This window comes from Antrostomus carolinensis, unplaced genomic scaffold (assembly GCF_000700745.2).
Source record: "Antrostomus carolinensis isolate BGI_N321 unplaced genomic scaffold, ASM70074v2 scaffold14372, whole genome shotgun sequence".
Lineage (NCBI taxonomy): Eukaryota > Metazoa > Chordata > Aves > Caprimulgiformes > Caprimulgidae > Antrostomus > Antrostomus carolinensis.
The window spans coordinates 15,794-27,803 of record NW_010300270.1 but is presented as its reverse complement, the minus strand read 5'-3'; the positions used below and the strand labels follow the sequence as shown (position 1 = coordinate 27,803).

The following is a 12,010-nucleotide window of genomic DNA, read 5'->3' as shown; positions in this document are numbered from 1 at the left end:
CTCTTTCCACACCTGCACAGTAGTATGAAGCTGAAGAGTTCATGAGTCCTATGGGCCTTTCCCCATCCCAGCATCCCTGCTCCGCATTTTCTGTTGCCGAGCTGTTCTTTGCCTCCCCTGTCCTTGTGTCATCCTGCTTTTCTCTCCCAGTTTAATTCTGTTCTGCCCATTAGGTGACATTTTCACAGCAGTAGCAAAATAGCTAAAGTGGAAGGATAAATGAGATTTCTTCCAAGTGGTAAATAATTGCCCTTCAGAAAGCAATTCAACTTCTTCCCACAAAAAAAAAAAAAAAAAAACCAAAGAAGTATATTTCAACAGGGAAATACTTCCATTTTTGCTTTACCTGTAATGTTTTCATTCTGGGTTTTAAAAAACTCTTTAAAAAGGCATCAGAGTAAACTTCATATCTGTCTAATAAACAAAACCTACTAGCAGAGAAAACACAGTTGATCAAACATTAAGCTGAGGTTTGGTTCCTCTGTTTTCAGGAACAACTGGCTTCTCATCAAAGAAGCACTATTCACACCTAACTTCCACCAGCCAGCTGTACCTATGTAGTCTGGTCTTTCTCCTTGTTGCAGCCTGTGTTGAACACTTTGAGCCAAATTAATTTCTGGTGTGGATCCTCTGAAGCTTCTGAAAAGATCTATTTGTCCTATCTCAGATAAAACCAGCGTTTAACTGGTCATATTTAGGTTATACATTAGTGTACTATAGATTAAGGTGGCTTTCAGCCTTAACACAGATAGGAGCAGACTCTTTCATTGCAAATCCTATTAAATTCAAGCTACAGGCTGAATGGCTGACATAGCACAGAATAATTTTAAAATACTCTTATCAGGCCATAAAAATTAACTGTCCATAGGAGTGCCCCCTTTCATGATATGCTTAACTAAGAAAATATATCCCGTGTTTGTTTTAAAAAGGCACAGCACTTAAAAATCCATAGCTTTGCTCTTTACATAGCTGGAGATAAAGCAACTTTGAGAGAGGCCAGGTGAGGGTACACAAACCAGGCACCATTCTTTGGTTAAAAAAAACCCTGGAAATTAACTCCCCATGGCTGTGGGCTTTGTTGAGAGAAGGGCAGAGCCGGGGTGCAGCCAGTCTCCCTTGTTTGCTTTGGCACCAGAGGAGAAGTTGTCTCAGGAGTCACTGGCCTGCACCATCCCTTCTGCTGACCCCCTTCCTCCTCCAGCACGGGATGAGAGCACCACTCTCAGCAGCGGGTCTTCCAAATCACAGCCTTAGCAGTATTTCATCTATATGTGTGCATTTCCTTAGAGCTGTGAGGGACATACCAAGCAAAATTATCTTTGCACATGTAGTCTTTGTCTATTGTTTTTCCCTGTACATTTACAGTATCCTCACCACACGATCTAACTGCAGCTACCTGACATTTTTCTAGAAGGTAGCAGAAACTCATATTTTAAAAAAGCAGTGACTTGCTTGGTGACCCAGTAGTAAATTAAAATCATCATACACAATGTGTATGAAATAGAAAATCGAATTTTGGTGCAACAAAAGTGACAGTTCCATTTAACAGAGAATAAATGAATGCAGACTCCTGTGGATGACTGACTGATTTAAAGAGACTGTGACGATTTTCCAAGATGAGAAAGCTGATCACAAGAAAATACATATATCTATATGACACAGGTTATACACTTATTCCAACTGCCAGTGAAATTAGGCTTTAAAAGTATTAAATCTTAGACATTGCCACTTTTTCTCCATTTTTATGCTATTTTTTATAGAAAACCCAAAGCCCAAACTTTCAAAAATATCTAAGTGTAGCAAATGCCAGTGATTTCAGTGGAACTCTCTCTGAGCACAGTGATTGCATGGCCAAGGTGTGCTGTGTAAGACAGTAGAGGTTTAATCCTGCATAGTATATCATTCCCTCGCTTACTGGCTTCCTACCCAATTAGCATAGGTATGCTGTGAAACAGGAAGAAGCAGAGGTTATTTCTGTGTGTTTACACGTGTAATGTTGTACTTACATTCAAAATACCAAAATGTATTATAAATCAAGCCCCACTGCCTGTACCCTCTGATTCCAGCAGGACAGCAGCTGCAAAAAAAAATGCTACAGAATAACTTTATAGGCAAAATTCAGTGTTTTCCACCCCAAGTCCAATTATTCACATGTGAAGCAGTCTGACAGAGAAGCTTTGGATTACTTGTTTCCCATTTGTGCATTAGCTGCTCAGTACAGTCAGGGAAAAAAAAGTCCTACAATTGTCCTTCTCTCAGAAAAGAGTGGTTCTGCAAGTATTGCTATAGAGTTTCCCTTTTCTATAGTTTCTAGCACAAACTGGGGAAGGTTACATTCAAACTGCACTAAATAGTTGTCTTCATTCCAGATCAGAGGATTAAGCTCAGGTTTAAAATTAAATGTAAATTACAAATAAGTATTCAGAAAACGTTAATTAAAAGTATTACGTTCCTGACTCATTTATTGCTCAGCAAGGGTTCCTAAGTATCTTAGCTGGAAAAAGGGGCCATTCACATTCCTCCTTTTTTGACCAAGTCATTGTACATGTCTTAGGTTATCCATTTGCAAGTTAATGTAGTGCCAAAGCAAAGGTTTTCATTTTAAAGAAGTAATATTTCACAGCGAGATATGCTCCTGCCAGATGTAGAACAATCTTTTTCTAAAGAACTGGGAGTTAATCAGCCTTTTTCTTCATTGCTACGGAGAGGGTTCGAATGGTATAAGATGCTGATTACTTACATCCCAGAGTCTATAGAAATCCCAAATTTCCTCCCTTTGTTATCAAAGTTTATTGTATCTTGATGTTCAGGTTTTAAGTAGTTTTCAAGTGAAAAAATAAATTAAGAAAAAGGTATTTTCTGAGTCTTCCAAATAACAGTCATGTTACATCAGAGCACCACATGAATGCATAAGGTAGATCTTGCAAATGAATAGCAGAAGGACCGTTCCCTATCACTGCATGTGCACTGGATGCATTTCGTACAATATAGTGAGCCCATTTCAGGGGAGCACTGCATTGCCCTTGCTTTTAAATCAAACTTCTTCAAAGACTCACACTAAAAATATCACACAAAGCTAATATGTACCAGTGGCTGTGCTTCTCCCAGCCCACTCGCAGCATTTCTCTTTCACATTTGATCTTTATAGTTTCCATACTGGAGCGATTTGGTTTGCTGAATTCTGGAAATGTCTCAAGTTGAAATGCTAGTGTATTAACCTGCTGTACTGAGTCTCTTTTGTTTCTCTTTACCAGAGTGCTGCTTGCCAATTTTTACAACTACAGCAGATTTTACTATTCAAACAGAACCAGATGGAACACCAGTTCAAAGAACATGTCAGAATTAAATATTTCTTTTTTAATTAGTTGCTTCTGATTTATGCAAAAAAAAATTAACATAAGAGTGGGAGAATGTGCCATGAATCCAGATGCAACACAGCCCACACAAGCATTATCTTTTCCCTGTCAGAGATACAGAGGCCTTTTCTTTCATTTTTTCTTGTCTTTTCTTTTTTCCTCTTTTTTTCTGGATTTCATTTTTCTTACACTTTCTGCATCTTTTCCTTCTCAAACTAGCCCCATAATGATGACTGAAGTTCTCTTATGTTCATCAGTCATACTTTTTCATCATTGTCTCAAATTTTCTATTGCAGAAACTGGCTGATCTGCCTTAAAAAAAAATTACTGTACTCAATACTGCAACCCCAGCATCAGTATCTCCATGTGATAACATCCTTTGAGTCTGTTCTTTGTTTTCAGTTGGGGGAAACTTATGTTTTTGCTGCTGTAGAAAAGGATTTGGGCAGAAGGTGAAGATTATGAGGAATAAAAAACTGCTAAAGAAAGTTCATTTCCTTTTTGCTGCCAAGCATTCCTATTTCTTTGGCATGAATATTTGCTCATCTTCTCTTTCATGCTTCCCTATTTTTGCCAAGTCACATAAGCATCAGCACAGTAAAGCATACTGACTGAGGACAGTTGTTAGGCACAGAGTAGAAGTTGAGCATGTGATTAGCTGCTTTCTCTTCTGGGGCTTTCAGGATGTTGCTGTCAAGGTCAATGAGAAAGACTTCAGTGACTCAGGAGAGATCTAACTAACAGCAGTATTTTCTCCTCACTTTCTTTATGGAGCTGCCACAAATATCACTGAGAATTTTGCACAAAGATCTGAGATGGTTTACAGTATTAACTATTTTTACTTAAACCCAGGATGAATATTTGCAAATTCAGAATCCAGAATTTCTACTAGAGCCTGTGCCATTTTTACTTAGCATTATATTCTTCTTTACTTGAAGCTCAATGAATAAAGGAATTCAGTGATAGTTGTATATACATCATGGGAGAGCATGATTGGTCAAATCAACAGCAACACTAGATCAAGTCTTGCTTAATTAAATATTTCACAGAAGAACAGTGAAGCATCACAACAGTTAATCTGACCAGAGTGCTGTATGCTATCTAGGGAAATGACACAGTTCTCTAAAAATATTTACTTTGGTATGTTGTGTCAAGTGATGGATTATGCAGCTTTTCAAGCCACAAGAGATGCCCACAACAAAAAGCTTCCTGTTGTTAATCAAACTCCAGCAGTTTGTCCTCTATTTTCTCAGGCAATTGAACAGACCTACAGTAGGAGTGTTAAAAGCTGGTAAAACTGCTCCCTTACTACAGCTCCCTCAATGACTGTATTTTATTTAGCAAGGCAGATTTTCATTCTGAAAATAAGGTCTTCCATATACATGACGACAGGAAGCAGCAATATTAATTTCAAGTCGTACATGTTGTATGTTGTTCCCTATCCAGCAGTTTACTAAGATTTGCTACATGATATATTGTGCAGAGCTAAATGTTATTCTTTTTCCTTCTCCTTAACCAGTCTGTAATAAAATGTGTATGCCACCCCTTGTATATCTATGTCTTAAAAATGTGTCACCCACCCACATTTTTTGAGACAGTAAGGCAGCAATAAAAATATTTTTCCTGGATGCTAAAAGATATTGCAGAATAAATAGCAAGGAAGTAATTCATGTGTAAAAACAGCATCTTGCAATATGCTTTCGCAGGAAATAAATTGATTTTAGAAATAGGAACAAACAGGGCTTTTTTTACATGAACATTTCTGTCCTGGAAAAAAAAGAGACACTTGAGACGTTCCTCATTTCTTGTAAGTTAGGGGCCAATTCCTATAGGCAAGCCTGCTCCCAGTCTTGTACTTACCAATAAAGGCAGTCACATTGCAACACAGGCAATTATCAAAAACTGTGGTTTTTGATAAGGCCCTAAGGCATCATTTTCCAGAAGAGATATGTTTTTTAATCTGAATGAAAGTGAAAAAAATTTGAAAAAAGAACTAGCAACATACTGCAGTTAGTCAATGCGAAAATTCTGGTCATGGAAATGAAATGTCATGATTTCAGGTTTGGAGACAGCTGTCTATCTCAAATCACAGCCATACAGCAAGCAACAACTTACAAAATCACTTGCATCCTCTCAAATAAATACCAGATGTTTGTTTATCATATGTGCAGAAAGTTAAATGTCAAATAATTGCAGGGAAATGCATTTGATGTTCATCTTCAAAAGTACTATGTTTCATCACCACCTCTCTCCACAGTTCATTTTAACATGAAACACAAGTTCTTGAAACAAAAAAAGGACAAGAAGCACAAAACAAAAAGTTAGTTGTTAAAGATTTGTATTACTGTCTCAGCTGGAAGAGACTAGATCTGAGAAAAAGGGGTTACCTCTGGTCGTGTTAACACTCGGAGACCGCTGTGGAGGGGACACACTAAGCTGGCTGGAAATTACACACATAGTTGGACTGTATAAGCATAAGCCTCCAAAAAGCATGAGAACTCCTATCTGTTTGGTGATACAGCTGTACTAGAGCTGCTGTTCTTTGCAACAGTTCCTCTGGATAGCAAAGTACAGAAGAGCTGTGTTTTACCACAGCTGTATTTTGGTACCTTTAAGATCCAGTTGTTAATAGCAGTTGATATGGTTGAATGTCAGCTCTGAGCAGTCCCTGGGACATTTAGAATGTACATTTCATGCACAATTTTGCATTTTACAGAAAATAAACTTTCAAAAAACATTGAAAAGAAAACAAAATACATCCCAAAGTGATTAACGAAGGTGAGCTTACAGCCCCTTAAGATGTCATGCAGTTTCCAGGGTAGTCTTCTACATGATTTATTTCTATCACCTCACTTGGAGAAGATGATTGGTAAATTTAGAGCTTGATTTACACACCACAGAGGGGTGTTGCAATTCTGTTTGTATGCACCTGGACAGAAGCAGTTCCTCCAGAGGCCACTGCAGAGAACTGTCAAAGGGAGGAAAATGCCTGAAGCTCTACTGGACCTCTGCACTGAGACAGAGTTAATACTTAAAAACTCCTGCCCTTCTGCTTCTCTGCTGCTTTACCCCACCTTTCTTGTTTGCACTGCTCCTTTCTCACAAAACACTGATGGAGAAAGGTTATTCTCTCTTCCTCTATCAGCTTTTGAGCAAACACCCTGGCATGAGGCAGGTCGGGGTTTACAGCTTGCTTTTGCAAAGGGTTTAAAACTGTGGCAGACAGCTGAACACTTGAGCCATCAGCCTCCAGGCACTCCAGAAGAGCTCTGCTGTTGACATAGTTCCAGTTTTCAAGAAGCAAGTAAAGATTTGCTGATCCGGAGAGAGCACATCTATGTGCAGAGATGTTCTCCCTAGCAACAAGAGATGCCCTCCCCTCCTCCTGTACTGTATCACACAGTTACAGGAGCGCTAATGAGGTTGCCTCTTCCCTACCTGTAGGCAATAAATTACAGGCCTTCTCAGAGTCGCTCTCTTTCCCAGTGAGCTGTTAACTTCTGACAGGAGCGTTTCTGTGTACCTTTTGAATTCTGCCAGGTTTTAGGCATGAAGGTGATCTCTAAATCCTTCACATGTTTAGGACTTACTTCTGGGCAGTGGGATAGATGCTGTAGGATATTCAGTGGCCCAAGAGTTAAGGTGGTGTATTGAATACCAGCATTTGGGACTAAGCAAAATTTGGGCACCTGAAGTTCTTTGATGGGACAAGCCTGAGTTGACTGAACGGTCAGTGACTGGTAGCTGTACTTGTTAACTCAGGCATCAACTACTCAAACCTTCCCCTAAACCCCCGATGTTAAATTTTAACTTGGCTTCAAATACCTAGATCTCTTGTAATAGGCCATTGCTTGACTTTATTCACAATGAAGTATGTACTGTATATTAAAAAGCCCCTACTAGAATCATTTCAAATCAGTTGGAACAGTACAAGCTTGGGACCCTAATCATTTCAAAACTGAAGAGCTGTTTCAAATTGTGAGAGAAGCAGATCATTTAAATAACTTACCTCTGCACTCCCTCAGACTTCCAGATTTTCAAGTGCACTTCAGCCTGGAAGTGAATGTGGTATTGGACATAACTCAGTGCGGCACACTTTACAATCAGCAGAGTACAGTTTGGAGAGCATTTGAAGTTAAGCTGAGATTGCGCAGCGCAATGATGCCCAGATTCCCCCATTAACTTTCAGATTGCAACAATCTAACATCTGAGACTCTCTAGTTACTCTAAATCACTTGATTGTTTTTGTAAGGCGGTGCTGAGATTTTTTTTTTTTTAAGATTAAGACTGAATTTTTTATCACGACAAAACAAAATGTTGCAGTATTACACTCCAAAAGACAAGGGGTAAAATGTTTCATATAGACTTTACCAGCCTTAAAAACTGAGGCAGGGGCAGGGGCTTTGCCCTGAAAGCTAATTCTATCTGTCACACACAAGGCTGCTATTCTTGTGTTGGAAGACTTTAAAATGCCTTGCATATGACATGAGCATTGAGAGAGAAACCAGTCTGTCCTCAACAGCCTTTTGAGAGAGAATGCAGAGCATGTTGATTTAACTGCTCCAGTGCCTTTGGATATATGACATACACCCAGGAAAAAGGATAAAGGATGCCTGTGGGACACAGGGGATATATATTCTGGATTCTGCGTACTTTGCAAATAATTAAAAAGCCTGAGACATTCATGGGACATTCACTTAAGAAGAGTTAATTCAACCTATTATTATCCTACTAAAGTCTGAATAGCTGAAGTTTGGGGGAATAAATTATTCTGATTAATACTTTGTGAATAGTGTCATATTATATTGAAATTAAATCATTTGCTTTAGGAAACAAAGAGAATGTTCTAGCTGCAGAGAAGAAGAGAGATTAATTTGATTTTAATTGGTTTGTTGTTATGGCTAAAGAAGGGCTGTAAGGAAATGACAGGTGTTTCAAAGCTGTGGTCACCAACCTGGCTGTAAGAGTGTTTTGTGCCTAGTTTCAGCCGTTTGGCATCTGGACGTGTGCACCAGGTCAAAGGTTTCTTTTGCCAGCAGAACTGACTTGAGTAGCCACACTCTTGCACCCTACATCATCCTCCCAACTATGACAATACATCTTCTGTGATGGCAGATGCTGAACTAGATGAGGAGACAGATCTGCATGACAAATAAATAACTGGGGGAGGGGAAGGTTAACCTAAATCACTTGTCCATTTGGTTGCAATGTAACTTCAAGAGAGAAGGAGAAAGACAGAGAATGAGTGAAGAAGAGAGAAGGCCTCTAACATGTGTTCATGTACATGCCATAGCACTCATTTCTCCAGCAAGTTCAAAATGCCATTATTTTCTAATGAGTAAATTTCGCTACATTTGACAGTTTAACAGAATTATTGCACTTGTGTTAATGCTCCTGTTTTCTTCAAATACATCATATGGTACAAGCAACTCATTTGCCTTTTTCCCAACAAAATCACACAGTGATTCTTAATTATCTTGTGACTAACTAATACTCCACAGGATTCTTTTCTTCCGTTCTGTTTGCAAGTGATGAGCCTCTGGGTTTTAGCAGAATTCTTGTTATCATTCCCTAAGTGCACGACTTTGATATCGTGCTATTAAATTTCATCCCATTTCTAATACTCCAGTCCTCAGGGTCATTCAGTTCTCACTGTATGACTCTCCTCTGTATTGACAATGCCTTGCAGTTTTGTGTCCTCAGTGAATTTCATTAACATATATGCAAGGTAGTTAATGAAAGTATTAAGTAAGATTGTTCACCAGACTGATCCTTGAGGAACTTCTCTAGGAACTTGTCTGCAGTCTGGTGATTCCCACTTGCACTGATGGTGTCTCTGGTTCCTCCCCCATAGAGGAAAGATTATTCTCTAGCATGTGAATAGCCCTCCTGGCTAATAAGGCAAATGTTCCCATCTGCTGTGATGACACTGTTTACAAAAGAGGAGATTACGACTATGTTATTATCAACAACATGCTACAATTTCCTTCATATAAAATCTTTATTATCTCTGTAAAACACGGGCAGGCAGAGGGAGTGTTACTTCTGCATTACTGTTATGCTCTGAACTGATTGTCGTCACGTCCCAATTCATTCCTTACTACAGGTAGATCTAGGCCTTCTCCGCTTTGTTTCTGGAATTGGGACCCAAGGAGCCATCTCTAAAGAAACAAAGAAAGAATATTATCTGAAAACATACCGCGTAGATGTCAGCTCCAATGGAGAGGACTGGATTACACTGAAGGAGGGAAATAAGCCTGTGGTAAGTCTTCTAACTCTTTTACCTCTTTTCGACCAAGAAATAGGCAGTTGAACTGTTTGGTTGCTATCAGTTGGTTAAAGAAAAGAGGAAGAAGGTTTCACAGGTTTAATTGGCATAGTCAGGTTAACAATATCCCAAATCCAAAAGATAGCTATTGTCTCAGTAGTAATGGACCACAGAATCTGTTTATCCAAAGCCTGTCTGTTGTACCCATTAGAATTTGGGTGGTTTGGGTCTTTTCCCTGGAGTGTGCTGCTGTTTCCCAGTTTGTCAGAGATTTTTGGTGTGACCTTGAGAAAAACATTATGGGGAACCTTATAAAAAATATGTAGGTCCCTTATCTGCAGTGAAGCTCTGGATATGCAGTGCATCAGCACCTCAGCTCCCTGTGCATAGCCGTGCTGTCTTGCAGGAGTAGTTTGTTAGACTTCCAAGCATCTCAGTGATGGGGGTCATGCAGACAGATAATTAGGCACATCTTCCATCCTTGTAGATTTTTATCACCTTTCCATTTATCAGCAGATTTGCTCTCTGTGACCTCCCAATAAAACAGCTTTAGACAATCATAAGAAAAATCTTCATTATCCGCTACCATGAGCATAAAGCTCATTATTGAGAAGTCAATTCTGCTCCAACTCTCACATGAACAGTCCCAGTGAGGCTGTGCCTCCCTTCCCACTTTGCTCAGGATGTGTCTAGGAGCAACATCCCCAGAGGCTGCCAGGGGCTGATGCAACTGGAAAGGTTCTGTGGCACCTCCTTTCAAAACAGCTTTTTTGCAGCCCTTCTTTGAGGACCCAGAAGAGCTGTGTAATATTAAGCTCTATCAGTGTAACCATATCTAGCTCTAAATATTTGGTTACTGGTCTGTCCCTGATTCATCTCTAAGTGCTATGCCAAGTCCACTACATTTATCTAATCAAAATGGTAGCAGTGTTTAACACATACAACTTTCTTCTTTGAAGCACTTTGGAAAACAATAAAAAATGAATCCTGAAAGCTTCTCTTTGAACAGATATTATCCTGGTTTTACAGAGAAGGAACTTTAGAAGGTCAAATGCCACAATGCGGGCACTGTATAATGATGTATAAAGGTACAATAACTGACTTGCCCAAAGTCACAAGAGGAGCCAATGCTGTGGCTGGTATGAGACACAGGCTATCCTAGCTGTGATTCCTCTAATCTGAACAAACACCTCTTTCAAAATCAGACCATGCCTGATTTTCATTACCAACTTCAATTTGTAAACTCTCCAAGAGTGTATTCTACATGAGTTTCTATTGTGCATGCTGTCTTTAATTATTAAGAACAGTTCCTAAACCTGTCTTATTTGTTCAAAGGGTTTATTAAAAAAATCAGGTTTCTAAAATGGCAATTTTTTGCTGTTGATCAGGACCAGAAAAAAAATACTACTGTCTTTATTCAAATGAAAAGTTAAGGAGACTTGGCTACTGAAGGAACAACAAAAGCAGGCAGCTGCAGATCTCCTCAAGGCAGCCTCACACGAGTGTTGCACTAACCACATCTAGAGATTTGTGTACTTCTGAGAAAAGAATCATTTCCTCTGTCACATGCAGACCTTGAGAAAACTACAGCAGGTCCTCCCAGAGAAAAAAAAGTTGCTGAAGAGAAATGTAGTTCCATTAAATCTCTTGCTGGATATGAAACTCCTATATTAAATTACTTGAGATATAACTGAGACTGACGAGCTGACAGCTGTGCGCTGCTGGCCTCCACTCCAAATTAGTGCAGTTATTGCAAGTAACAAACAGGAAAGTAGACAGTGTGTGTAAGAAATGAGAGAATCTCCCATAAAAGGAGAGAGGGTTGTATCCATAGAAAAACAGGAAATTGGTCCTCTGTACGTGAGGAAGAAGCAGGAAACTGAATCACCTTCTTTGGACTAGAACATTGCAAGTTTTCGGCTCCGCTAGGAAGAAGCGCGTCTGCAGGATCCTCAACATGAAAGCACAGCACAATCCTGTCCCTTCTTGTGGAAGTCTCATTGTTCATCTAATTTGACTGTTAGCCTCAGGGGATGCAGAAAAAATCTTAGAGCCCACTATATAGATTTTAAATAGATTTCCATCTCAGTATGCAAGGAGAAAGAAAGTTTGAGTACTTGTTTAAAAGGATTTAAAAATGGAAGGTTAATAAAGCAAGGTTTGCATGATACACTCTGCAAAACTCTTAAGCTCAAGGACAGCAAAATAATTTATGTTTTTATCCTAATTCCATATAGGATTTTTACATAGTCTAATTGAAACCCAAACCTTTAATTTGGGCCTGAAATTCTGTATCTTTTTGCACCGTCTATGAGTGTATGAGGAGTAAAACTGCCCTAACGGGACACTGAGGGATGGCAGTCCTTGGGTGGCAAAGAGCAGTGTA

General features: G+C 39.2%; 1 protein-coding gene across 1 annotated transcript in view; it reads left to right on the top strand.

The window, feature by feature from the left end:
* The window catches only part of LOC104521166 (neuropilin-1), a gene marked incomplete at its 5' end in the record, with an annotated part of 47,707 nt that overhangs the window by 22,551 nt on the left and 13,146 nt on the right, over positions 1–12,010 (top strand). The window contains one exon of the mRNA XM_010163081.2: positions 9,463–9,618. Within this exon, the coding sequence (XP_010161383.2) occupies positions 9,463–9,618 (156 nt within the window). The remainder of the gene's footprint in view (positions 1–9,462; positions 9,619–12,010) is intronic.